The sequence below is a fragment of the Cladophialophora psammophila genome (genome assembly GCF_000585535.1).
Source record: "Cladophialophora psammophila CBS 110553 chromosome Unknown aczJe-supercont1.4, whole genome shotgun sequence".
Lineage (NCBI taxonomy): Eukaryota > Fungi > Ascomycota > Eurotiomycetes > Chaetothyriales > Herpotrichiellaceae > Cladophialophora > Cladophialophora psammophila.
This window is the reverse complement of record NW_006912925.1, coordinates 1,301,981-1,328,853: the sequence shown is the minus strand read 5'-3', so window position 1 is coordinate 1,328,853 and position 26,873 is coordinate 1,301,981. Positions and strand designations below refer to the sequence as shown.

General features: G+C 52.4%; 10 protein-coding genes across 10 annotated transcripts; 5 read left to right on the top strand and 5 right to left on the bottom strand.

The window, feature by feature from the left end:
- Positions 1-491: 491 nt before the first annotated feature.
- A1O5_03398 (uncharacterized protein) lies at positions 492-1,569 on the bottom strand (the record flags this gene model as incomplete). The annotated part of the gene is made up of 2 exons (XM_007744009.1): positions 492-1,276; positions 1,491-1,569. The coding sequence occupies 2 exons, from the start codon at positions 1,567-1,569 to the stop codon at positions 492-494; spliced, it is 864 nt and encodes a 287-aa protein (XP_007742199.1).
- Positions 1,570-3,421: 1,852 nt separating this feature from the next.
- A1O5_03397 (uncharacterized protein) lies at positions 3,422-4,695 on the bottom strand (the record flags this gene model as incomplete). Its single annotated transcript, XM_007744008.1, has 5 exons — positions 3,422-3,753; positions 3,851-3,873; positions 3,901-4,225; positions 4,283-4,528; positions 4,656-4,695. 5 exons carry the CDS (start codon positions 4,693-4,695, stop codon positions 3,422-3,424), a joined length of 966 nt encoding a protein of 321 aa, XP_007742198.1.
- Positions 4,696-7,186: 2,491 nt separating this feature from the next.
- Positions 7,187-10,031, top strand: A1O5_03396 (uncharacterized protein; the record flags this gene model as incomplete). Its single annotated transcript, XM_007744007.1, has 2 exons — positions 7,187-7,490; positions 7,552-10,031. The coding sequence occupies 2 exons, from the start codon at positions 7,187-7,189 to the stop codon at positions 10,029-10,031; spliced, it is 2,784 nt and encodes a 927-aa protein (XP_007742197.1).
- Positions 10,032-10,917: 886 nt separating this feature from the next.
- On the top strand, positions 10,918-12,685 carry A1O5_03395 (succinyl-CoA:alpha-ketoacid-CoA transferase; the record flags this gene model as incomplete). Its single annotated transcript, XM_007744006.1, has 3 exons — positions 10,918-11,010; positions 11,100-12,464; positions 12,554-12,685. The coding sequence occupies 3 exons, from the start codon at positions 10,918-10,920 to the stop codon at positions 12,683-12,685; spliced, it is 1,590 nt and encodes a 529-aa protein (XP_007742196.1).
- A 550-nt stretch (positions 12,686-13,235) lies between these two features.
- On the bottom strand, positions 13,236-14,042 carry A1O5_03394 (uncharacterized protein; the record flags this gene model as incomplete). Its single annotated transcript, XM_007744005.1, has 1 exon — positions 13,236-14,042. One exon carries the CDS (start codon positions 14,040-14,042, stop codon positions 13,236-13,238), a length of 807 nt encoding a protein of 268 aa, XP_007742195.1.
- Positions 14,043-14,991: 949 nt separating this feature from the next.
- Positions 14,992-16,287, top strand: A1O5_03393 (uncharacterized protein; the record flags this gene model as incomplete). The annotated part of the gene is made up of 4 exons (XM_007744004.1): positions 14,992-15,454; positions 15,509-15,628; positions 15,693-15,914; positions 15,971-16,287. The coding sequence occupies 4 exons, from the start codon at positions 14,992-14,994 to the stop codon at positions 16,285-16,287; spliced, it is 1,122 nt and encodes a 373-aa protein (XP_007742194.1).
- A 1,537-nt stretch (positions 16,288-17,824) lies between these two features.
- On the top strand, positions 17,825-19,221 carry A1O5_03392 (uncharacterized protein; the record flags this gene model as incomplete). The annotated part of the gene is made up of 5 exons (XM_007744003.1): positions 17,825-17,998; positions 18,038-18,163; positions 18,216-18,419; positions 18,481-18,623; positions 18,693-19,221. The coding sequence occupies 5 exons, from the start codon at positions 17,825-17,827 to the stop codon at positions 19,219-19,221; spliced, it is 1,176 nt and encodes a 391-aa protein (XP_007742193.1).
- A 2,364-nt stretch (positions 19,222-21,585) lies between these two features.
- A1O5_03391 (uncharacterized protein) lies at positions 21,586-23,386 on the bottom strand (the record flags this gene model as incomplete). Its single annotated transcript, XM_007744002.1, has 4 exons — positions 21,586-22,511; positions 22,590-22,909; positions 22,960-23,073; positions 23,148-23,386. The coding sequence occupies 4 exons, from the start codon at positions 23,384-23,386 to the stop codon at positions 21,586-21,588; spliced, it is 1,599 nt and encodes a 532-aa protein (XP_007742192.1).
- Positions 23,387-24,439: 1,053 nt separating this feature from the next.
- Positions 24,440-24,730, top strand: A1O5_03390 (uncharacterized protein; the record flags this gene model as incomplete). The annotated part of the gene is made up of 1 exon (XM_007744001.1): positions 24,440-24,730. One exon carries the CDS (start codon positions 24,440-24,442, stop codon positions 24,728-24,730), a length of 291 nt encoding a protein of 96 aa, XP_007742191.1.
- Positions 24,731-25,186: 456 nt separating this feature from the next.
- A1O5_03389 (uncharacterized protein) lies at positions 25,187-26,765 on the bottom strand (the record flags this gene model as incomplete). Its single annotated transcript, XM_007744000.1, has 2 exons — positions 25,187-26,130; positions 26,180-26,765. 2 exons carry the CDS (start codon positions 26,763-26,765, stop codon positions 25,187-25,189), a joined length of 1,530 nt encoding a protein of 509 aa, XP_007742190.1.
- Positions 26,766-26,873: the final 108 nt, after the last annotated feature.

Here is a 26,873-nt window from a genome sequence, read left to right as displayed (position 1 = left end):
CGGTCGAGTGAAGGAGCGAGGACAACAGGTGTAGAGTGCTAAAGCCTCATCCAATGGCCTGTGACTGATCGCTGCCCCCCCTCAATGGCTCACTCGCAAAAGTCCCGGCTCTATGTTTCTCGTCACCTGGTTCTGCGGCTAGATTCCCGGGCTTCCGTCCGTCCGGTCATCGATCTTGTTGCCATAGACATGAGGGTTCTTCGAGGGTAATTTGTCCGCTTCAACGTTTTGTTTTTGTTGGGGACAATCTCAGAAGATCCATCTTCCATTTTGCAAGCCCGTATGGAGAGCCTGGGATCTGCGCGATCATCAAAGGCGGGGTGCGTGGCATCCGCCAGCCGGTGTGTCGCTTGCTGCGTGTTGTGTGTGGGGGGTATCATTGAAACTAGTAGGAAAGTCGTCAACATCAAAGGGTCGTATATCGTGATAGGTCTCCAGTGAGATGGGACACAGGTGTAGAGTGCTGAGCCTCATCCAATAGCCTGCGGCGTTCATCTCACGGGCCTTCGCGATTCCGTCCTCGTCAACGCCAATCCGCCCAGGTCTTCCTGCCCATCCTCCAGATCCAGCGGAAACCCGTAGTCGTCGACCAGTTCCATCTCCGCGTCCGTCGACCGCTGCGCGTGGTCCGACGACGACGATGACCGTTTTCGCTCTTGCGGCATCAGGTACTTCTCGTCTGTGGGTGATGTTTGGCGTTCTCGCTCTGTTCGCGCGATGTCTTGGAGAAGTAACTCTAGCAGGTGGTCATGGCTGAGTTTCAGTCGTAGATCCTCCCGGACCTGCTTGTCCGACGACTTTCTGCGTGCAGTGTCGGCCAGGTGATATGTTTCTTCGCGAGACAGACGCCGTGTTGGTGTCAGGTCACGTGAAGGCGGTCTGCTGAGTGGTTCCATCATTGATAGAGGCATCTTGTGCTTTGTAAGCGGGTTTAGGCGTTTTTGGGGGGGTTGTTTTGTTACTTTGGTGTAGGAGAGAGACACTCGGTATATGAGTGTGCCTGTGTAAGTTGAAAAGTTTTGCTGTGGATACTGAGTCAAGAAAAAATCGGGCTGAGAAGGCGGTGGGTTCTGATTTTGTTGTATCCAAATAATAGTGTCGATGGGGCGTTGGAGCCTCGCTGTGACATGTGAAGGCTGAAACTCGGATGAATTTTTAATCTTGTCGTCACGGGGTCTTTGATCTTGATGCTCGTGTTCGGGCCTTTGGTTGATGGCAAAACGTTTTCCGACGACCCGTAAGTCTGTTTCCTTTCCCTTTGGGAATGCGTTGTTCTCTGAGGGAAGAAGTTTTCCACTAGACCAACACGATGTTGCAAGCTGTATATTATATCACTTACTTATGCAGGCTACGGAATATAGTTTCACGGATGCCTGAGTCACACAGCCCATTCTATGGCAATTATCGCCGTGGGAACCATATTTCTCCACCGGGCTGTAGCAGTGCGTATTCGTAAGGTGCATTCAGTAAACCCGGGGCCCGAGACGGACGCAAAGGCAGCGCTGCGTAGATACGCGGACGGGCGTACGAGAAGAGCGAGTCCAAGGCGCAGGACTTGTCAGCGGCCATTGCCAATCTAGCCGAGAAATAATCCATCAATCAAATCAGAAAAGCCTTTTGACTCACGCCTAGCGAACCCAAGAGTGGCAGGGCTGAGGGATTGGCTGCTGCCTTCTCACGCAATGCCAGGTGGCCAGGACGAGGCGTTTGAATTGGTCCGTCGGATGCAAAATGCCGTTTGGGCAAGTCTTGGGTGTCGCAACCTTCACCGCATGGAGAAGGGAATGGCCAAAGAGGCCGCGGGCTTGGAGCCGATATCCGGAGATTGTCGACTGGTTCGTCTTCGGCCGAAGAGGTGGACTTTGTTAGGTAAACGACCACCGCTCACCAGGCTTAACACCATGGGCTTATGGGGCCTTATGGTGGCTTATTGCCGTTCCTCGCGCTTGATGACAGATTCCCGTGATGCACCCTGGATCCCTTTAAAATGAACTGCACGCCCTGCGCCCTCTCTGAAGACGTGTTGGACCCTCTGGGCAAGTCGATGACATTTAGCCATCTCCCTGTGCCAGACCAAACTCCCGGCGAGAACTCAGTGATGCGCTCAATGTGCTGTACCACCACCCCGCTGTTGCGGCGTGTCACTTCTGAACGGGTTACTGAGTGAACTCCTTATTCACTCCTCTGTTTCGTGTAGGTATGATCATCCGAGAACGGGATGCTATACAGTCAGCTGCCTCACATTTCGTTTTGGCGGAGATGGGTGGGCGCCCAGAAGGAACAGTTGCGGACCCAAACCATCTCCTCGGCCCCGTCCCAATTATTACTGCCTTGGCTCGCTATAATAATTATAATCTGTGCCGAGTCCCCTTGTGCCCCGGCTCTGGACACTTCCGAGGAAGCAATACGAAACACGAGGGGACCGAAAAACAGGATTTGATATCGTTGCTTACTACAAACCCGGGGATTAGGTCAGATGATCGCATTTGTACACACCATCTCGCCATGTATTTGTTATCTGATTCTTCCCTGTACGAGATACGGTGCAGGCAAAGGCTGTTTGCCACAAAAGGGAAAAGTGTTAGCTGGGGCAACTGGGGCATTGTTCCCAATGCTCCGGGCCCCAGTTCGTCGGTGCAGCCACTCTGCGCCCATCCCAGAACGCATAACGTTGGGTGAAGGACAAAAGACTTACACTGCAGGGTCGAGAATAATGTGTTGCACGAACGACTTGCGGCTGGACTGCGCCTCGGACGAACACAGAACTCCTTACCTGACATTGGTGTCTTGATATTTCTGGCTGTCTAGTTGTCTACATGAGCATGTCACGTGCCGTTACCCTGAGAGGAAGGACTTGCCCCTTTTGGCTATCGTGGTGTTACAGGGCGTCATCAGCGCGGCATCGTCTGCGCCTTGTCACAGATGAATTTTTCAAAGGGTTCTTGTCTGTGTATATCGGCTCTAGACGCGTGAAAGGTTACTTCTGCGCCGCGAACAGGGCGACTTCGTTCGAATCTGACGGTCAAATGTCAGTTGCAAGACAAAAGGGCGGCGAATTGCACCAAAGGCCCATGGGTGCCTTTTGGTCAATGTACCACTATGATCTCGCTGCTTGATATCATCCACACCGACAAACTTGTCCCAAGGGCCTCCATCGCGGTAAGCGGCGCACCAAGGAGGCTAAACCTGTCGGGAAAGGGTCGAATACAGGGTCAAGCCGAAGAATCTTCTCTGGGTTGCAACCACCCGAGTAAATCATTTGAATCTCCCAAGAGTGCATTCATCACGACCAGATTGTAGCTAGACCACTGGGATCTTCGGCAACGTGCCTTTCCTCCCGAACCATATCTGTGAGGCTTGGCCTATATCGCCGTTGGGAGATACGCATATCGTCCGTCGTGTCCAGATAATTCACTGGATTTCATGACTTGACTTCGTCGCTCTTGGGGGCTTTGTTGTCGCTTTCCAAACTTCCCTCATCGTCAATCGGTCTTCCTTGACTGATAATGCTTGCACGCCGTTGCTTTGCAGCCTCCTCCCTCTGCAAAAACCTTTCTTGCTCCCTTCGGCTCTTCTTCAGATCCACAAAGAAGAACAACAGCAAGAAACTCAGCCCGGTCAGCCCGAACAGGAAATAAAACGGCAGGCTATTGTTTCCCTTCGGGTCGGCATCGATGATAGCGCTGCTCACAATTGGTCCGATGAATGCGCTCGTCTTCCCCATGATCGAGTATAAGCTGAAGAACAAAAACTCTGTAAACCCGTGTTAGCTGTGGCAATCGGAGTTGTCTAACAGGAAGAGCATCGTGCAATTGCGAAACAGTCTCGCATGGACTTGAGGGCACTTTACCTTTGCCGCGAGGGGTAACCTCGCTGATCATCGTTTAAGAATATGCATACCACTGGCACACGAACAGGCCGTAGAAGGCTTGATATACCCAGAACTCCCACTCGTGGTGAAAGCCGAATGACTGCGACCAAATACCTATGACACCCCAGCCATCAAGAAGGAGTACACCAAGCATCACTGCATTGAACATTGTTTTGGTGCTGAATCCGTAACGTTTTTGAATGAGCCAGGAAGCAAGAATGCCGGCATCTTGAGCCGCGATCCCCACAATCAGGAGGTAAGTTAATGTCAGCGTATTGTAGGAGACGACCGAATTTTGCTGAGTAGCAATTACGGTGACCGTCGTGTTCAATGAATCGCCTAGCAGGAAATATCCTACAATTTGCATTAGTCCGTCAGATTTCAATAGCGGAAGAACAGAGGGACACTAACCAATAAGATACAGCAGGCTCTGCTTCAGCTCCCAGATTTGGACCAAGGCACGCCAAATATTCCAAAAGCCAACGCTGACGATGTTTGTCCCAGGCGGGAGTTTTTGACCAGGTCGCCTCTTCTCCAGGATGAACCAGGGGATGGCAAGCACGATCCAGACGCCCGTTGCATATGCAATGAGAACTGAAAGGCCCCACAGATTGTTTGCAGCACTAGCATTGACATCCAAAGCGAATAGTATTCCGACTACCAAGACCGACGAGTTAGCGTTATTCGCCCATGTTGGCCAGCCAGCAGTACTGGCCGTGGAACCTTTGCCATTGAGGGTGGGTCATAGGTCCGATAACCAAATCCCGGAAGCAAGGACACTTACCCAGCACAGCAAGAATGACGATTTCCCCAGCACTTTGCATGATAAATGCGATTGCGCTCCATCATGTCCGCAAAGTCATACTCATCTCTGCTGATCTCTCTATTCTCATGTTGTACCGCCTTGCCTCTCTCATTTCGGGCATATTTCTTGCCAGCCCGGGAAAAGCTGGACAATCTCTTGTTAGGGCGGTCTAGAAGAGCGAAACTGGGGGCTGGAGCTTACCAGCTGTCCAAAAGGTGATGCACATTTGATATGCAATCAAGAGTTGGCTTCACTACCACACAAGTCATGTGACTGTCACTGCCTCTAGTGTGTCACTGCCCCTAGTGCATCATATATCTACCGCCTATTGCTTTGTTCATAGTTCCATAGTTGTATGCTACATAAGTTTGCTACCAGGATCAACTTCAAGCCGACCATTAGCCGCTACCTCATTAACAGCTTCGTTCTAAATCGGAATGATCTTTGAGCCATAAAATGAACTTACTAATAAGCCCAACGCTCCCATTTCGAAGTCTTATATTTTGGATCGAATTGATCTGGGCCAACAGGGCGGTCTTCCTCAAGGCCACCAGGGGTGGTGAACTCGACATCTTTCTTTGGATCTTCTGCCTCTGGTGCCGCGGCAGCCGCTATTATTCCAGCATTTGCGACAGACATGTTGGCCCACACGAGAAAGGCTCTCAAAGGCAAGTTCAACCCCGCCGCCAGAGGTCCTGTTGAGCTTGGGGAAATAAATTGCTATATAACGGGGCAAGCGGCAAATACGCCATCGTCGGCGATCTCCCGCTGGATGGACATGGGATAGGAGGCGAGGGTTAGAATGGGTATGACGAGAAGCACCAAACAAGCAACACAAGGGCGACATGGTCGATTGCTGCTGCAATGCCTAATGGCCGACCATCACGAGTGGTCTAGAGGGGAGTGACTAGTCGCCGTGAAAATGTCAGAGTTGCAGTGGGTGAAGAAAGCGGGTATGGCCGCCCATTCACAGGGCCCTTACAAGGAGCCTTTTTTTTTTATTTGCCAAGTGGCTGTCTAGGGGCGCAAGATAAGCTCCGAAGTTTTGACAGCCCTGATCGCCCCTTGGGACTACATCCTGTAGGTAAGGCTCAGAGAGAGAAGGGCGCAATAAGTGTAAGGAAGATATATTATCAATTTAATCTTGCGTGTAGCTGTGTATGCCGAGGTTGAGAATCATATGGAGCGCCGAGCCGGGCACAGAGAATCTGGTTTACCAAGTGGATTATTGCAAGAGAGAGAGAGGGCACCATGGATGTTATCTGTTCAAACCAGCTGATGAGAAAGTGACCGGGAACGGAAAATAGCTGTTCCTGTACGAGGGATCCTCGCAACGCATGCTGCCCATGACCTTTGCACGTGACAGGCGCCGGGGAGGCCGCACACGGTTCATGCCCAACTTACTGGGTACATCATCGGTCACCTTTGACAACAAAGACCCTCGAATTCAATCAAGCTCTAACGAACCAGAAGCAGAGCTCGGCTACAGCGGTGCCCTGTCGATCCTGGTGATAGGGTCAAACACACCCAATTTCTGGAACGTGGCTCGAGCCGTGTCTGGGATCGACGATGGCTGTCGGGGGTCTGTGTGCCTTTTCCGCAGGGGACAAGCAGCGTGGTACCCAGTAAGGTGTACTGGGTACGAGACTCTGTTTTGGGAAGTCCTGATGTTTTCATCTTTCTATCCAGGTCCAGTTCACGTATCGATCATCAAAGAACTATTGTTAGTCGTATTCTTTGCATATACTCCCAATAACGCATTTCAACATGATCACCACGACCTCGAACGTTCTGGCCTGGGGACGGCGACCCGCGTGAGGGGTGGATATTTCTGGGAAGGGCCCTTGGGGCTGATGACATGAAAATCATGATGCGGTAATAGGAGGCCCCAAATCGACGATTGGACAGTTGGAAAGTTCCAGACCATTTTGCAACTTTGGCCGATTGCGTCCCAAGATCCAGATCACGGCAGACCTCCCAGGACGCCGAGGACCACATTCGGCCCGCCGGCGGCCACATCAGGTGCTGACGCTTGGCACGGGCTCAGAGCTTCATCTGCGATTTCACATGGTGGCGCCCGATCTGTGTGCCCTTTCCACCCTTCCTCCAAGGCTCTGGAGATCGAGCCAAACAAAGACTTCGCTCCTCCCATTACCACACACCACTTGCCCACCTGGCGCTGCGGGAAGCAACAATGGCGAGCGCTACTCCTTCACCTGGCGTGGTCATGATTTCCTGTTTCTCACCTCCTCATGATCCTCTTCGACGCTGTGTAAAGCCAGCCAACTCCCTCTCGCCGCGTTTCAATTTCGATCTCGTCCGCCGAAGCCTTGTCGGCATCGAGCCAATCCTCCACCATCCGAGAAAGCGCTTCAAACTTCCCTCTCTGCAGGACCAATACCGATTAGCCCACCGAACCACTCCCACGCCGCAGCGACAACCAGATACGACCTTTCATTGTCTGGTTGACTTGACACCTTTCCACCACGGCGCGAGAGCGATGTCGCAACATGCCGGACTCGCACAAATCATTGGGACAGTCACCTAAGAGGGCCCTCTCTTCAACGACCAGTAGCAATCCCCGCCGTTCTCATCCGTCACAATCCAAGTCGCTCCCAAAGAATAAGAAGGTCAAGATCGATCACAATCTCCAAGGGTCGGGGGAGAAGGTGTCTCTGGATCAGGCAGAGGTGGCTCCGAGTCTTCCGCAGGGAGAAAGTCGTGACTCGAGCAGTGACCAGAGCGCAGCCAAGTGGTTTGCAAGCAAAAACGAGAATGTGGTCGACTCCCTGAACAAGAGAGGTTCGCAAGAGAGTAGGAAGATCCTCTGCTGCCGCAGGCCCTGCTGCCTGCCGCCTTTGCTAATATGCGATAGATGAATCACCTTTCTACCTTACCAATCAGAGCACTTACCGCCCGCCTAAGAATCTCCGCTCGCACAATGCAGAGAGCTTCGGCCCGCGGCCGCGAGATGATACCGAGAACGATGAATTACGGGGGGTCATTGACGATCTCACCGTCGAGAACAAGAAATTGAAGCATCTACTTCGGAATTGGCAGGCTCGGTCAAGTCCCACCAGCAGTAACCCCGACAGAGTGGTGGAGGTTCGGTTGCATGGACTACCGGCCGAGAAGAAGAGGGAGCTGGAAGATATACTGAAGAAGTTTGCCACCGGGCTCACCGGAGATTCTTCATCGCAACCAAGTTCATCAGGCCCGCTTGAAAAGTCGGCCTCCAGTACGGGATACGCTGCGTTTCCGGCGCAGAGGGTCCCCCTGGACCCTAACAATACAGACTCTGGTTATGCCTCCATCTCGAACTCTGGATTGAACTCCACGTCGCAGTCTAGTGGTCTAAGACTACGCGAACCCGTGTCAAAGAGCAAAAAGGAAACAGACATCGAGAATTATTTGCACGACATTCCCGACTCGCTCTTCCCGCGGGAGACTGTCTCTGTCAGCGACAACGCCAAGATGGTGTTGGTGGTGCAGAGGTTGGAGCAGCTCTTCACGGGAAAGAGAGCAGCACCGGGAGAGCATAGCTTGCCTGTCCAGCAACAAAAGATCTCCCGTTCTGCCGCCAAGGCCGATCGGCGTGAGGATCAAAGGCTCAAGCGAGCGTTGAGAGTGGAAGGCTCTCGTGAAGCCCATATCTTGCCTCACGATTCCAAGATCAATTTCGATATCATGGACGCCAGTGGTCAGCCCCCGGGGACTCAATCCGGATCCGATCAATCGTCAGCGGAGGGAAGAGGCATCCCGGCCTCGGAACGCCCCGGCTCCCCAGATCAGCGGCCCACTCGGCCATTGGATCTTGACATTCATCGCGCGCAAACCGCCGCCGATAACATTGACTATATTCGACATCTGGGCTTATCGTCGCCTCAATTCGAAGACAACGCTGAAGGCAAAGAGCAACCCTGGTTGTATCTGAATCTGCTTGTGAGTATGGCTCAGCTGCATACGCTCAATGTGACGCCGGCCTTTATTCGTAAGGCCGTCAAACAGCTCAGCACCAAGTTTGAGTTGTCGAAAGACGGACACAAGATACGGTGGATCGGGCGGGCCCCTCAAGCTGAATACGTCAACCGAGAGAGTCCAGAGGGTGCGCCACACCGCATCTCTGAGGATACCGGCGACGACGCCGGCCGTCAAAGTGGTAGGAGCGCTACCAGTACACTCAACGAAGTATCCAACTCCGCCTCAGTTTCAGATGACAAAGTCCAGAGAGGAAAGCTAAGTGGCACCTCCAACCTGGTCAATTCTACGACAACATCTTCGAACCACGTGCCCGGCCATCAGCCAGCAACCCAATCCAAGTCCACGTCTGCGTTCGATTATAAACCTATCGTGTTTCAAGGGAAGAGGACCTTTCTGAAGGCCAAAAACTCATACCTGGATTCGTCGAGTTCGCATGGTGGTAAGTCGCCCAATTCTACCGGTCTGGTCCGTGCGCTCAGTCGATCGAGCCTCAAGCCCAGAGAAGATACCTATGAAGGCTATATGACATTCTTCAACAATCCCTACTTCTTCACAGATCTGAGTGGTGATAAATCTCCCACAAACGCCAGAGCGAGCGGGTATAAAGGGCCTCGGGATACTTTGGGTATCGTCAAGAAGCGGCCACTCGCAGACGACACCCTGCGAGACGCCAAAGCTTGTTATTTCCTGTCTCCCTGGCCACAAACACGCAGCAGCTGGCCTCAAAATTGTCCAGAGATGGACATATCTCTTTCACCCATCAACTCTGCAGGGGAAGATGAGACACTGCCGCTAGAGTTTGAAGCCTCTGGTCTTGGGGGTGTCCGACCTGAAGATAACTTTGCGCTCGACGTTCAAATCGCGAGAAAGCGCCAGAGACTTGACAATGGTGATGGCAAGAGGACAATCCGGCAGAAGCGGCCTGCACAATACTCCTACCAGGTTGTAAATTGCACGACGCTGAGCCTGCAGCCTTCGCGATTGCCACCGCCAAGCTATGTCTTCTTCACGGCGAGCTCATCGTCCAGCGCGGGGAAAGGGTACTATGACGAGGATGACAGCGATGAGTCCTCTGAAGCGGAATATTCTCCCGCGCCAGCTGGATTTCTATGGCAATGGTCGTCGAGTTCAAATGGACGACCAGGCGAGGACGATGGCTCGGTGGCAAGTTCTTCCCTTGGCGTGCTGGAAGCAGCGCGAGCCAGAATTCCACTACCTGGCGCCACAAATGAGTTGGGCAGGACTACGAGCGGCAGCCTCGCTGCCACTGCCGGAGCAAGTTGGAGTGCCGCTTCCAACGCCGCTGAGGGAGACTTTGGCAATGGCCAAGACGGAAACTCTTCAGACGAGATGAGCGTGGACCATGAAGTTTGAAGCTTCATTCCAAGGTGATGGGTTGGGAAATTGCTTCACCTGGGTGTATAATGAAATGGCAATCGGACAATACGTCCGAATGAAGAGCATGGCGTTGGCGGACTCTGCTATATGAAAAGCCCTGCGATTTACTCGTGATTTGGTGGTGTTCATTCAGTGTTGGATAACCTGACGTATCTGTATATACGAAGTGTAGCAAAGTGGCAGCATCATGTCCAAGATACCCTTGATGAGATATGTGTGAAAAGACAATTCGAATAGATTTTTCAACTCTAACCATCCATTGATGACGGTCTTGCTGCTAAGCAACGTTTTCTCGACCTCTTTTCTCGTCTGGGCCTGTTGCATCGGATGGGATGTTTGCGGGTTTTCTCGGGGGTTGGGAAAGGCCTCGAGGGGTTCCTGGCTATGACTTCACCCGCGACGCTTATTACCCCCCGGATCCGAGTTGCTTAAGGGCATCGGAAAAGTCACCTAGTCCTTAGCGTCGTAAGCCTCACTAGCCCCCTGTTCCCCCCCCATCGCCCCCTGGTCGCCTGCTGGCATTCCGCATGCCTGCCAATATGTCGGCGACACCAGCGGCCTTCGTCTGCTCCGTCTCCATCGGATCCGTACCTCTCACTGCGCTGCCTCGATCCAGCGGCAATGATTCCGGGGTGCTTTACCGATCCCGCGCTGGCAATGATATCTCCGCTTTAAACAAGCCGAGCTGCTCAGCATGTTGATCTCCTCAACTCCTTTTCCTGCCCCTGCTCTCACTGCTGTTGCTGGCGATTGTTATCCTTTCACTTGTTGTGTGATTTCCCAAGTTTTTCTCACTCCCAAGACTTCAGCGAATGCTTAGCTGCATCTCTTGCTGAAAGGCAGTGAAAACCAAGCCTTCATCATGTCATCCTTCCTCGAGTCCTCTCTCCGCATCCCCTCCAAAGCATCGAGAAGTTGGCGAACAGCGAGGTACTTTACACGCGATCAACGGAAGGTGAGTAAGACCGCCACAAGCAAGGGAAACCCCATCAATCATTTACGGAACATTCCTATTGACGGCCTGTCTTGTTTGAGCGTCAACAGCAAAACCTCCTCTTCGCCCGCTCGTTTTCGTCGACCCTCCGCCGCCATGAAATCAACAAAGTCGTCCCCTCCGCTGCTGAAGCGATCAAGGACATGAAGTCCAACTCCACCCTCTTGTGTGGTGGGTTTGGACTTTGCGGCGTCCCCGACACTCTGATCAACGAGGTTGCGAAAACACCCTCCATCACCGGTCTTACGGCGGTCTCGAACAATGCCGGCATCCCCGGTGCCGGTCTCGGCCAGTTATTGGAGACCAAGCAAGTGAGGAAAATGATTGCCAGCTACGTCGGCGAGAACAGAGTGCTCGAGCAGATGTACTTGACTGGAGAGATGGAACTGGAACTTACACCCCAGGGGACATTGGCTGAACGCTGTGCAGCGGGCGGCAAAGGAATTCCTGCATTCTACACACCAGCTGCATTTGGCACGGTCGTACAGACGGGTGAGATTCCACTGAGGCACAACAAGGATGGCAGTATTGCACAATTCGGAAAACCTAGGGATGTCAAGGTGTTCAACGGGAAGTCATATGTCATGGAAGAAGCCATTGCGGGTGACTACGCGTTCGTGAAAGCGCACAAGGCTGACAAGCTCGGCAACTGCCAATTCCGCCTCGCGGCCAACAACTTCAACGGCGCCATGGGCCGCAATGCCAAAGTCACCATTGTGGAAGCCGAACACATTGTTGAGGTTGGCGAGATTGATCCTGTCGCTGTGCATTTACCGGGCATCTACGTGAGCAAAGTGATCCAAGCAACGGCCGAGAAGAAGATCGAGAAATACGTCAACCGCAAAGAAGAGGGCGCCGACGTCAAAGACAGTCTTGGGAAGGGTGAAGCCGCCTCGAAGCGCGAACTGATTGTGAGACGTGCCGCGAAGGAGTTCCAAAACGGCATGTACGCCAATTTGGGCATCGGTATGCCTATGTTGGCCCCGTCGTTCGTGGATTCATCAGTTGAAGTCCAGTTACAATCTGAGAACGGCATCCTTGGTCTCGGCCCCTATCCGCGCAAGGGTGAGGAAGATCCTGATCTCATCAACGCCGGCAAGGAAACCGTCACTCTGCTCCCAGGTGCCTCTTGCTTCGGATCAGAGGAATCATTCGGTATGATCCGTTCCGGCCGCATAGATATGTCTATGTTGGGTGCGATGCAGGTGTCCGCAAGAGGTGATCTGGCAAATTGGATGTTACCCGGCAAAGTTAAGGGCTTCGGTGGAGCGATGGACTTGGTGAGCAATCCAGAAAAGACAAAGGTGGTGGCATTGATGGAGCACACGGATAAGAAGGGGAACCCCAAGATTCTCAAGCAGTGTGAATTCCCACTCACAGGAAGGGCGTGTGTCTCAAGAATTATTACAGAATTGGTGAGTTGCTCTTTCTCTCCTGATTTGAACAACACACCGGAAGAAGTCAAATTATCCATTTGCTAACATTGGTTGCCTTTTACCTACAGTGCGTCTTCGACGTGGACTTCACCCACGGTCTCACGCTTATTGAACTCGCGGACGGGGTCACCGTCGAGGAGGTCAAGGCTAAGACCGAGGCGCCTTTCAAGGTCGCGGATAATATTAAACCTATGCTCTAGACGCCCATCTCGTTGCCCACGACGTGTGCGGAGAGACAGTAGAGACGTCATCAAAAATAGAAGAGGGCAATGCGGAATGTTTCTACAAAGGGCCACAATTTGATCTGAGAGCTGTTCAACGAAATTCTGACTCGGAACAGTCCATGCATTGTTTTGATTTTCAGCTTGAGGAAAGGTCGTCAAGTTGACTGCCAGTTAAAACTGGATCCGGAGCTGGAGCAGGAATGCAACTCGCGCAATTGAGGGTCTAATAGCTCCTCGGAAGGGATGTCGACAGCCAACCTATCAAGGGGCAGAAGACTGGTAGCTGGCGCAGCGCTGAGACATGGACAGGAACAGGACTCCGCCAGTCTCAACTTAGACATTTGAATGTCCCTGCTCAAAAAGGGGGGCGAGAGATAGGGAAAAGCGAAAGTTTTGAAAATCGAGCATATCGAATTTTTGGCGGGGATCAAGCGTGATATGTATTTATGTATTCAGACCTAATGTTAGTTTTTCAACAAGTGCATTTCAAGCCTATTAGGTATCTAAGGCTGCTGTAACCAGCACCTCAGTCATCAAACCAAGAGCTAGACGCTGCGTGCTTGTCCTTCCCTTCTTTTTTCGCTCTCCACGACTTCGTGGACCCTTTCGTCTCGGCTTCGGTCTTGCGCATCGTCCCGCGCCCCAACCAGAAGCCCTGATACGCATGTGCACGCGTTGAGCCGGGCAGGACCCGAACGACTGCTGGCTGAGCGACATACCGGTGCCTAACACCCGCCACGACCACGGGGTGGGCAGCTGCCTTGGTCGTGGTCGTGCTGGTGCCGCTGGAAGCCGTCGCCGGGCGGAGGCGCTCATACGCGTCTGAGGCATGGCGATAGAAAGGCGAGGCAGCACCGGCACCAGCAGGAGTCGAGTCCGTGGAATAATGCGAAGACGACCACACGCGCGAGCAGGGGAAGGGGGAAGGCGGGGAGGAAGAGAAGGGGTTTCCACCGGCTTCGTCCCTGTACTCGTCGCTGTGCGAGCGGTTTCTGATGAACTCGGCCAGTTGCTCTGTCGTGCGCACGTGCGGGGGCAGATCTTGCTGCTGCACGAAGCTGTCATGCAGCCTGCCCGTGCCGTTGTCGTAGCAGATGCTGACTGATGTGAGGCTGTCGTTTCGATCTAACGCTTTAGCGCCAGGAGGAGGAGGCGGCGGCGGCGGCGGCGGCAGAGGTCCACTTGGGCGGAAGTCGTAACTGGCAGCAGTTACTGGCCTCGAAGGAGAAGAAGGGACATTGATTTCAGCTGCGTTAGAGGCACCTCCACCTCCGTCGCCGCCGCCGCCGAAGGACTTACCTCTTCTAGCGAGTTCCGAGAATCTGAAAGGCATGAGTAAATTGAGTTTAATGTTTTTGCTTCAGAGACCCTTGAGCGGGCTTGAGAAACTTTCAAAGCGTGGGTGTGGTGGTGGTGGTGGTAGCAGTAGCAGCAGTAGTAGTTTTGGTAGGAATTGGTGGAAGACTCTGGGCATTGGAATCTCTTTTCCATAGGAAGGGAGGGAAGGACGTATGAAGAAAAGAACGAAGCAAAGGCAGATAGATAGAGTCCTTCCCGAGAAAACAATGCCCTCTTTGTGTTTCATTATTACAGAGGCAGTAGAGACGGAGTATTTCTTTCACTCTCTGAACAAAAGAATGTCGTTTCGCTCCTTTTGTTTGGTGCAATGGCCACCACGTGCATCGAGTATGTAGTCGCTTTGACAAAGAACATGGCAATCTTCCCAGAAGCCTCCAAGGGCCAAGGCTTCCTGAATGGCGGGTGGTATACCGAGTAGCTTGTCTGCCTTCTGTGCGACGTCGCTAAATCACCGCAACAATTTGCGAGGTAACTAATTATATTTCAGGTCAGCGAACGGTGGAAGGGTTCGGTCGGATGTCCTCGATGGCCCTTCCCTTGCCCTTCCCCAGCTCGGCGTAATCATTTTGCGGGGGACAACGGGGCTGAGCGGTTCAGGGTAAATGAGACCCACTAAACAGCTATCATAATTGGCCCGCCAAGGGTCCGGCCAACCCTTTTCACAACCCCGACCGAGGCATCTTCCACCTCTTTCACCGAGCACGGGTCGACAGAGGTTTCAGTGTTCAGCGGTACACAGTTTTGTGCCTCTGGGCCTTGACTGGGATCCCGGACTAGGCACTGACGGCATCTGATCATGGCACTGAACCCCGCTCGACATCCAGTCATAAATATGCTCATCTCCGTAGGATTCCAGTTCTCCTTGATTACTATCCTCCTTTCTTGATATATTTCGCCCTGTGCTCGTCTTTTATTTTGGGACAATGGCAAGGCCAGGCCCACTTGACCGCGCCAGTCGCGTTGCTGTAGGTGCCCTCACCCTCCCCATCAGCCTCGTTCACCGTGCCGCGACGGAACCACTTCTTACCGGAACTGTGCTGGCTGCTCTTACAAGAGCACCTGTTCAATACCGGGCGCGTCTCTTAAAGCTCCTGGGGGATGCTGGTCTGTCCCCTGAGCGTATCGCACTCCTCATCAAATCGTTGAAGTACCTGCTTGCCATTGGCCTCGTCCGAAAGCTCAACCAGACACTCACCAGACTTGCTCTCAACCACTGGCATGTCTTTAGGAAGCCAGGTGCACCATTCCGCTGGGACAGGCAGACGGAGCTCGTGGTAGTGACCGGAGGATGTTCTGGCTTCGGGTACGAGATGGTAAAAGGGTTTTCGAAACATGCGAGAGTTGTCATCCTCGATATCTCTCCACTGCCTGAGGAGTTGAGGAAGCGTAAAGTCCTTCGTCACCCCCATCATAGATAGCCTGCTCACGCAAATACTTTAGTTCCCGGCGTCGACTACTACCAAGTCGACTTGACAGATTTCTCCGCGATTGAGTCAGTCGCGGAGACGATCCGTAGAGAACATGGTGATCCGACAGTCCTTGTAAACAACGCCGGCATCGGTGAGCCTTCCCGGTCGTCTTCTCCTTTCAAGGAACACGATTCGCTGACCAGAGAGCCTTGCAGCGAACGGCACCAAAATCATAAATAGCGATGCGAAGTTGACCGACAGGATCTTCAAAGTCAACATCGGGTGTCACTTCATTCTGATCAAGGAGTTCTTACCTGGGATGCTGAGAGCAAAGAAAGGTCATGTCGTGACCATTGCATCAATGGCCAGCTTCTACGCAACACCGGGTCTCGTCGATTATTGCTGCACAAAGGTTGGGGCACTCTTTCTCCATGAAGGTGAGCTTTCCGAACACTCCGAGCCCTACCGGTGAGCGAGATTGACCATGGCACAGGCCTGCGATCGGAGCTCCGAGGATACTACGAGAACGGCAAGTGCATCCAAACCACCTCCGTTCATCCATCCTGGCATGCAACTGGCATCGTGAAACCCGTTGCGGCCAAATTGGAGCAGCTCGGAATCAAGTGTGATCCGGCGTCGAACGTGAGCGACGCGGTCATCGAACAGGTTTTGGCGGGAAGGAGCGGCCAGATCTTCGTGCCAAGGACAGAGGAAGGCAGGGCAGGGCTGAGGAACTGGCCGTTGTGGTTGCAAGATGCGGTTCTCCATCTTCAGAGAAGAGTGCATAACTTTGACGTGTCATGGGACTGAACATGAAGGAAAAGAGCTGGCAGGATCCGTGTTCTGAGTTGCAATATGTCCTGTTTTGAGGGGGGAGGGAGGTGTTTGGGATTTAGTAATCTCTCTCTGGATACTGTATCTTCTCTCGATTTACCTCGTATTGCTTTCGGTCCTGGTGGCCGTGGGAAGATATTAATAAGCATTGACGCCGCCCCTTCTTTCCTATTTAGGATGGATCACGAAACCACCTCAATCCTGCGAAATGAGTGTAATTCCCACCCCAGGTTTGGTGGCTAAGCCGCGGCAGGTGTAGCTTTTCTGCAACAAGCCTAATGCAAGCACCAGCAAAACTCCACCATTAGTGTTGCTTTTTTCCAACATCCCTCCATCACACCATCACTCCCTCCATCCCCATCGAATCATCTGCTTCTCTCCTGTCAGCTGCTCCATTCGACGCGGATAAGAATTCGAAAGATGAGTGGCTTTTTGCAGAATCCCATGTCGCCGGAAGCCAGGCAAATCCGCTGGACCCAGCCAATGGCCTTTCCTCACTTCCGCGGTGGTTGATTAGCTCGAAAAAGGTGGCTCTTGGGTCTCTTTCCTGTGAGCGCTAACTCTAAGGACGTGTTGACATGGCTGGCTGGTTGTCTTGTCCAACCTCTCCTCCTTTTGACCAGAACCCCAGACAGGGGTCGCTCTCGAGCTCGATTCTCCTGTCTACAAGTATTTGGTAGGCTGGCCTTACTTCGACAAACGCACAGACCGTTACCTGATTTGGGCGTGTGCATGGCGCGTCATCCCTGATGTTGTGCAACTTGGTACATGAGTCTACACTCGTTCCAGGTAAGTTCAAAATGGACGTGGCAGATTTTAGTTCGAAAACGACGGTAGGCAACCCTCCACGGCAGTCTGATCTTCAGAAACAACGACGATCCGTTCATTGCTATTCGTCTTGGGACTTCCTTGACCTTTTCGGTTGAGCTCTCCGTGGGGCTGCCCGGGCAAACAAAAGGTCCTGTGCAATGTCTCGCAGAGGCATAGCGGTCTTGAAGAATCTCCCAAAGTGGTCATCAGCAGTTTCTCTCCATCTGTCACTATTATCTAGACGCCGAGCGAGCGAACTGCTCTGGTACAAGGACCAAGGCGTGGAAGCTCGGAGGGAACTAGTACCACTCCTAAGTTTCGCTCTAATTTTAGTCTCGTGTTGCTTGATCTTTCTTCAGACCCATCTTGCCATCTCCTCGAGCTATCGGATGGCTTTGGTGGCGTCTGGCTCCTGCGCGGGACTGCACCACTTCGTTTTGAATCTCGACTCTGGAGGGATTGGATATCACCGGAAGTCCTAATATTTGACCCTGGTGAGAACGAAACGAGGGGCATCCAGAGAGACTTCAATGATCCACTTTGCCCGGCCCGGACTTGGCCACTCTGAAGCACAGCTTCACCGACGTCTGTTATTTGCGACGAGTTGATATCGAAGCGGTCATGCAGGTACCATAAGACACCTCATGGTGCCGGACAGAAAGGTTGCGCAACGTTTACCGCATCATACAAAGGACGGCTTCCAATGGCCCCCTCAAAGCCGTTGGGAGTTATATCTCCCGAAGATCAAACCGGCCTGATCCTCATTTTGACCGCATTGTCACTCTGCTTCGTTCTTGTCGCCTTTGCAATCCGCCTCTATATTCGAGTTCCCCAGAGATTGTGGAAGCGGGATGACCACGTTTTGACAGCTGCCACAGTAAGTTTTAACACCTGCACGCGAAAGTGGTACAAAAAGGTCCTAACGCCCTTTTGGGTCTTCTCCATTGTTCAGACATCGCTCGTCTTCTACGCCGTTCATCTGGGCCTGGGACAGCAGAAGGTATTCGAGGGCCATTCGCCCAACAGCGATTTGGTCAAGAAGGTACGAAAGCAGAGTCAACATGAGAGGAATGATGTGCTGAAATGGAAACCAGTACTATTTTACCAATGACTTCTTCTACCTCATCGTTCTGCTTTTCTCCAAGCTGGCTGTTTGCTTTCTCTTCCTACGGTTGACGCGCCGGCGAGGACATATCATCGCAATCTACACGACCATCGGGCTCTGCGGTGGCTGGTTTCTGCTGTCCATCCTTTTGATCAGTATTGGCTCTTCATGGGACCGGGCCTTTTCCACGCCGGTAATGTTTCAACCCATTCACCCAAGTCCAGGAACCGTCAAGTTGACTTTGGTCGAAACAGTTTGGCAGGTGGCTCGCTGTCGGCATCACGGATTCAATTACGGAGCTGATCTTTGTCCTGTTCGCGGCTTTCCTGGTCAGCGACCTGCGTATGAGCAAGGTTCAGAAAGCCACTGTGGTGTTTGCATTTGCTCTTCGGCTTCTGTGAGTGATGATCTGTTCCTGAACCAACATCTGTTGGCACTGCTTCTGACATACAATGCTTCATTTTAGGGCGGTCCCTGCCTGCGGAATCCGTCTGTACTACCTCGACCCTTCCACTTTGTCCGGTAACCGCAACCTGGCCCTCTCGTTGGCCATAGTCTGCACGCAGATCCAACTTGGCTACGGGGTGATGGCAGCCTCAATCACTGTCTTGAAGCCTTTCATGGCCGTCTACGAGAAGCCCATGGGCTACACGGGCTATTCCAACCATCCGGCCAAGGGCTACGCGACCAACAACAGCGGGCACCTGTCTTTCAAGATGCAGCCCGTTTCACGGTCCGAAAAGGTCATGCCGGATGGATTAGCCTCGCATGCAGTGAATTTCGACCCTAACCAACCCACATTCTCGTCGCGCATCCCAACAGCGCAGAAGGAGAAGAAAGGAAGCAACGGACACGAAAAGAGTGACAGCATACACAGCCATGACAGTCGGCGCTTGATTATTGAGCGCAAGACGGATTGGTCTATCAGGTATGAAGAGGCGGAGAGCCACAAGAGCAATTTCAGCGAGGGTGCTGCATCTGTCTCTGATCGTTGAAGCGGGCCGCGCGCATATACAAGACAGACAAACGGACCTCTTGGGCGGGAACGGCAGAGTTGGAGTTCTCACGACTTGTAACCTTATCTACAGCATGGATCTTAGGCAGCTGGGCGGGACGGGACAGGATGGGAATGGAAGGGAATGGAATGGAACAGCAATCAGGGAACTCACAGCCCTCAAAATGGGGCGTCACAAAATATACAGATCCCCCTGTGTGCTTTTTTCTACTGCATACCCCGGGGTAGAACTGAGGATTTAGGCGCCTAATCATTCATCTAACGGGGGTAACGAGTATGTATTGCAAGACATACACAGGGTACAAATGACGAGTGCTATGTGGGAATGGACACGACGGATCGGCCAGGCACCAGGTACACGGGATTAGATGACAGGACGGCAGGACGGATAAAATTCTTTGCAGCAACAACGTACATGACTTAACACAATCAATGTCCAGAGTATGCCCCCAGGTTTGTCGACGAAGTTGCTTTTTGTCGTCTCTTATCTCTTTGTTGTATGTATGTATGTACATGTCTTTTCTTTTTCTGGAAGGGGCTGGTGAAAGGGGGCTGTCTTGTTATCTGAGACTGTCTATTCTACTTATGCTAACCACGGTTCCTCGTTTCTAATGTGTACTGCTTCAGTGTGTACATGGGTAGTGGAAGGACGTGATACATGTGTACCCGTACAGTACTTTAAGCCTTCTTGTCTGTCTGGCTGGCTGGCTGCCTTCCTTTCTTGCTGGGCCCCAGTCTACAATCGGCGACGGCGGACAGGAAGAGAGCAGTGGAGCACATACAAGTACACAGCTACGAGTCGGCATAAGGTGGAGTGCAGTATGTATTCCCTAGTTAGTGCTCGCCATGTATGCCGGAGAGACTAGTTAAAGTGGAAACCGGAATCAAGCGTCGCAAGTAGATCCTCTTTTGCTTCCTTCTGTTCCTTTCCTCCCCTTCACCTCCCATCCGCCCCGTTCATCCTTGCCGTCGTTCCATCCACACCACCAACACGGGGGGGATTTTCCCAACGAGGAGCGCTCGCGCGAAAAGTGGGCACGCACCTACAGTAGTCGTGTACCTGTCAGGGAGGTATGTGGGACTCCGTACTCGGCACTTGGAGCTAACTGTCTACTTACGACTAGGTACGAACGATAGGTGGGTAGAAGGACAGCGCAGGGTTTCTCTGGCAAACTCGACCTCAACGGACGTTGTCTCTACCATGGCCGACGGCCACTCCATACCTGCAATATGTACGTAGGTACCAAACATGGGCTACCGTAAGCGAGCCAGCGAAGAAGGAAAGAAGGAAGGAATACAAGTCGTTATTGTCTTATTGCAATTAGTCTAGATACTCTGTAAAAGGATCACTGGAGCTAGGAAGCTCGGTGGAAGGGGGCGCGCGCGAGAGACAGATGGTGTTTTGTTCCTTGCAATGCACCTGATATCTTTATCGCGGGCTTCTCGTGCTGCTGCGGAACATACAGTACCAAGTACATATTTACACACGCGGAGAGCAGGAGGGATCTAGACTGCCCTGGCCCCTTCTGCCGCCAAGTGATGAATTCAAAATTGTGGACCTCTTTCGCTTACCGCAGCTCGTCTGTGACTTCTTGTCCTTCCGCATCGTGCTCGAGGGTTAACGGCAGGGCAATTCGGTTAGTGCTGCGTGTTCTTGTTGCTGTACCTGCAGTACCTACTACATGGCTGATCTCTCATCTTTCACCTCCTTGTTTCTTGAATGTCGTTTTTTTTTTTGTTTTTTTGGGTTCTCCTACTCCCTTTCGAAATCGAATCACCCTCGCCCGCTGTTTCAGCTGGTGTTGTGGGAGTGACGGGCACTCAATTCAACGGGGGTTCATGCACGGTCGAGGCGCTCACGGTGGCTTGGGCTGAAGCGGGAAGTTAAAGAGAGCTACTGCGAATTTACTAGGTTACAAGGAAAGCCCAGCCTAGCTGAGAAAAGGGGAGAAAAAGCGAAAGAAAAGCTTTGGAGAAACAGGGTATGCATCTGCCATTTTGGTCTCCCCCTTTTTCCCTGCGCAAAGGCTAGAAGGCAAACATTTTGACTTCTGAGAGCTTTGAGGACACCACGTAGTAGGTAGTGTATTAGCCTGCAGTTGAAGGTTTAGGTTTTGGCAATGGCAGCAGGACTATGTACTAGTGGCCTCTCAGACATAGGGCAGAAGCCCTTCCATGATGTAGGTGCCCTCAGAGGCCTCCCCTGTAAAGCGCCGTTTCATTTTGATGACGATACAATTATACCCCTTTTGCGTGGCATTCCCTCCATTTGAAAAGGATTGAGAACTGAGAAAAAGTGATTTGAATACCTAATCTGAGGCCCCGAATGTGTCCACAAGCCCATTTAGTTCCTACCCTCCACGGTCACGACGGGTCCAGTGTAGACCTTCCTCCCTTGAACCACGTAGAACACTCCAGAGATGATCATGACACCAAAGAACAGTACGACCGACCAGTTAAAGGACTCGGCGTCCACAGGGGTGCCATTGGGCCAGAAACTCCAGAAGAAGGCAAAGAGAGAGTAAAAGATGCTGAAGATGTTGATCGGCACTCCCCATTTGCCTAGACTCCAGCGTGCCTTGGGCATTAATTCAGGATGATACACGCGACGGTATAGCACGCACGTGATAGAGATGGTGTAAGAGAACATGAGCGCGCAGACCTGTACCGAGATGATAGCGTTGAAGGCAGCCGAGGAACCGATGTTGATGATGGCAAGGAGACAGCTGATGATGCAGGTCAACGATACGGCGTTGGCGGGGATGTGTAACTTTGGGTGAACAGCGCCGATCCAGCGGGAGAACGGGAGACCCTCGTCGCGGGCGAAGGCGAAGGTTTGACGCGAGGTGGATGCATTGAAAGAGATGTTGGAAGCGATGACCAAGATGAGGATAAGAATGGTCAGGGCGTTGACGCCACCAGTGGACAACGATTGGCGGAAGATCCAGATAAAGGGATATCCAGTCGGATCGTTGAGAGCACCGTCAACGTCGGTCAAGGCGAAGTTGTAAGTGATGATGAGCACCAGGCCGAGGATCCCGTTCGACACGTAAGCCCAGAACATGGCGTTGGGGACATTGCGACCAGCATCCTTCACTTCTTCAGCCATGTGCGCTGTGCAATCAGAGCAGAGGGATCCGTAAATGGCCGAAATCTGCCCAACCATTAGGGCGAGGCCCATGCTAGACCAACCTCCTTCGTTGGTAAATTGAGTAAAGGCGACCTTGGCGGAATTTCGAGGCGCCATTACCCAAAGGACAATGATAACCGCTGCGAATATATGTTAGCGCTTGAACAGTCTCCGGACTGTATACCAGATGATCTTCCCAAACAAGAGACGAGACTCACCGAAGAATCCAAATACATGCACAATAAGGAGCACATTTTGGATAAGAGGTAGATCGCGTGCCCCCCACGTATTGGCGACAAAGAGGACGAGAACCATGGCGAACACTAACAATGTCCCTTGCCATGCCGTTGGTTCATAGTCTGGATTGTTGATCTGGATCAGAGCCTGGATGATGGTTCCAGTTAAGAAAGAGCCTGACGCTGTTCCAGCTTGCCAACTTAACGAACTCATCCAACCTGTCAAATAGCTCAGAGTCTTCTGATACTTTGGCGGAGCGAATTCAGACACCCAATGGTATTGACCGCCACTCGTCGGGGCCCTAGATGTGTTAGAGACTGACTGGGGGGGGCTGATGTAGGAGGGCCATACATAGACGCCATCTCAGCAAGAGAAGTCATCACGATGCCAAAACCAAAAAAGGTCCAGACATAAGTCCAGAAAAATCCAGCAATGCCGCCATCGACCAAAACTTGGGTGTTTGCGCTAGGAGACGGCTTTTAGAAACTTGATGGAAAAAAAAGCATAGATCTGCCATGGCCGGCTGATTGACGACTTACATCAACAGGAATTCCCAGGTCGCTTGCAAGAGGGCAGTAAATGCCAAAGCAGAAAGAGGCCGAAAGTTGCGTATCAGTTCTTGACGTTTGCCCAAGCGTTGCATTTCCCTCTGATCCTTGGTCGTGTACCCTTTGTCGAGAATGCCAACATCGTTGTAGCAGCCCTCATCTTCGACACCGTCGAAAGAAGCCAGCTCTCTAGCTGTCAGGGACGAGTCCGGCACCTTGTCTAGAGTCATGTTGAAAACGTATGTCTATTCCAACGAACAGGCGCGAGGACCATAGGGAGAGTAAAGTGGACGAAAGGGAAAAAACACAATTGAAGATGATTCGACTTCGATCAGGAAGGAAGATGGGTTTGCATCTACCAGCAACATGTGGGAGCCACTCACACATACATTCACTCTAGGAGATCGGATTCTTCCCGACCTTCATACTACAGTAGTAGCGTGGCAAGCAAAAGGTGGGCATATCTGCAGGAGCCCACGTTGGGGGCATCTGAGGATTGAGGCGAATTAGCGAACAAGGGTCGGCGAGAAGAGGCAGGGATCAGCTCTGCATGAGTACTCGGTACCTCTGGCGTTCTCTGGCGGTCTCCAGCACTCACCAAATCCATCTCCGAATAGGTAAGGAGTCGGGTCTCCATTAGGATGCATGGTTCTCCTAGTCGACCGTCGGATGTGGGCAGCGGGACCTACGATCGCACCTTGATAGCAACGTATCTTGCGTGTTGAGTGGTCTGCGATTCTGCTGATTCGCCTTGGTGGAGATTGAAGCCTGTGCCCCGCTCTTCAGCAAAGCAATGGCATTTCGTCGTGTCTATTTTGAAGTGGAGGTCATGGTGGTGCGAGAAGCTTGATGGACTTGAAATCTCCTTTGCTGATCCCTCAGGAAGCTGGTTGTGCCTATCTGTATACACAAATCTCCTGCCCCGTAATCGTCATGGCTAATTAAGTTGATTCAAAAGCGGAAAAGGAAGCAGACCCGAAACCTGAAAGCTTGCTGCAAGCCACAGAAAAAAGCCATAGACCAAAACCCCTTGGAGGCAGGGTTTGGATATTTGAACCGAGTCGACAAAATAGAGATGTTTTGACATCGGTTACGGCGGTGTCTGTTAAAGTTCTGCCAAGGCGCTAACATAATGAAGGTCGGCGTTCCGAAAATTCGCATTCAATCTTGCGACAAGACTGTTGCTCATTGCGTCTGTGGCAGAGGAGCTTGAGTATACCTTGCCCAGAGCACCGGTAGTGCCAATTCTCTGTCTCGAGTGCGATCCTCCGATCCTCGCCAAAATGGCCCAAGGACAAGTCAAAAAGTCATCAAACCCCTCCTCAAACAAACTCTCGACCTCTGGAGGAATCACCAAGAAAGGCTCGCGGACCATAACGCCAAAAAAAGCGAAGTTGTTGAAGCAAGCCAAGATTAACAAGAAGTACACCGCAGGGCTTACCGCGAAGACAGAGGCCATGCTGGGCGCGCGTGCAGGACATCTGGAGATGTTGGGGCAGGCGAGGAAGAAGGACGGCGCAGCTGCGGGCAACAGTAAGGGAAAGGACGGCAAGAAGAGTGGGAAGAAGCCTTGATATCAAAAAGAAGCATGAGATAAATCACCGCGCTGTTTGGTCTGCAAGCAATGTGTCTGATTGCTCCTTCGGCGAGTTCAGTCGAGGCGAAGCTGCTTCCCACCACTGGAGTCGCAGTCACCGGACAGCCTATGAAAGAGAGCGGTGCACTGTTTGTTATAAAAGGATATCAGTGTGTATGACGGGTCAACGAGTCCGACAGAACAATTCCATCTCTACATCCACTACGTCGAATGCTTGGATGATGCCTAGGACACCATCTCCAGAAACCACGCCCACCACGGAGAGACCACTCAGATGATTATGATTCATACGCTCGAACTCTGGCAACAAAGTCCAGTGTCAATATTCTCGATAGAGCAAAGCAGCAGATCAGACTCGAGACCTCGAAAGCCGCTGACGCCCATCCTGGTATATGATCCCAAAAATTGAGTAACGCCCCCCAGATCTGGTTTCTTACATACCTCCCAGCGCCCGAGCAGCCTCGCCGCCACCACTCTCCACCATAGCCTGCTGGCCCAAGTCGGCTCTGAGTTTGCCTTTTGAAGGTCCACCTTCACCAACACCCATCCTTCGCGCAACGTATCTTTGGGCCAATACGCCAACCGCTAGACTCAGCGTTTCTTCAACCCACTCGCTCACCCATTCTCTGGGATCGATACCACCACTTGCAATAATCTCTTCGATGCTTTCCGGCAGGGTGCCTTCTCCGCCACTTGGGGCATCCAGCCAATCGATCCATTGTCCCGGAATGGCTTGAGAGACGGCTTGGAAGGCGATCCCGTGGATAGGATCGTGCAGATAGACAGCGAACACGACTTCGTCGTTCATACTCTCCTCTTTGGCTTCTTTTACTTGCTCTTCTTTCTCCAAACTTGGTGCTGGGGCAAACATGTCTTTCGGCACAGGTTGTGTGATTGCTTGGATTGCAAGGAAAATTTCGCTGTCCCTGGTCGGATTGGAGGTAGAAAGCGTTTCTGTCGCTCGCTTGGCAGCCTCCTCAACTCCGCCCTTGCTTGCAAAGTATTCCTCAGCATAGCTCTCTGCAGAGGCCCTGACGAGCTTGGTGCCCTCAACCATGCCTTTGACTGTGTTGATACTTCGTCGTTCCCCACTCCTCCACCAGGGCCCGTCATGCCAGGAACCCAATGGCCGCGAAATTTCTCTCGAGTCTCTCTTGGGTCCGGCTTCGTGTCCTCTCTGGACGACCATCAAATCTCCACCTTCGACTTGTGCCATAACACGGCTAAAGACTTGGTAGATGAGGGGATCAAGAGTGGGATAGTTCGACAAGTCGTGAGTAATATGGATCTGCAGTCGTTCGTGGGAAGAGATTGGAGGGGCAATAGTCTGTAGGAGATTCTGAAAGGTTGGCATGGCCATGTTTCTGAGGTCGCCGCCTGGCATAGCCGTTAGCCCTTGAAACTCGTTCAGACACAATGTTCCTACCAAAACCTTTGAGCACGCCGACGTTGCCTCGGAGCTGCTCTGCCCATTTTTGTGCTTCTTCATTTTTCTGAATCTCTTTCACAGCCGCTTGGGCCTGACTTACTGCGGCGGAGGCAGTTGACAAGAGTCCACCCCACCATCCTCCACCGCCTTTGGCGGGTGCTGGGGCCGGCTCAGGTTGCGGTTCATTTTCTGCGGATTCTTCAGTTGTTGTGGTTGCTGGTGTGAAGCTCTGGTGGAACGAACGTGTACTATCACCCGACTTGCGCTGACCACTGGTCGACTTCTCCTCGCTCGTCCAACCAGGAGGAGGGGTGGCTGTTGAGGACCGCTTCGGGGATCTGTTGCCCGTGGTCGAAGGGGCATTTGGTCTTAGAGAAGGAGTGGCCGGCCGACTAGTTGGTCGTTGAGCTAAGTTTCCAAGCTCGGCGAGTAGGTCTTGTTCATTTTGTGACGATTGGGCCGGTTGTCCTTGTCGGGCAGTTCGTGTTGAGGGCTTGGGGGCACGCGTCGAGGCCTGCGTGCTCAGATCGTCAAGCTGGGCTAGGAGCTCATCATCTGTGGGGGCGGTCTTCTTTGCAGCCATCGTCATTGCATGAAGAGATCGAAAAGACCGATATAGAAGCGGATGAACTGGGGTCGCTGATAGATTGGAGGTGCAGGGAGAGCAGGGAGGCCATGTTCCGAGACCAGC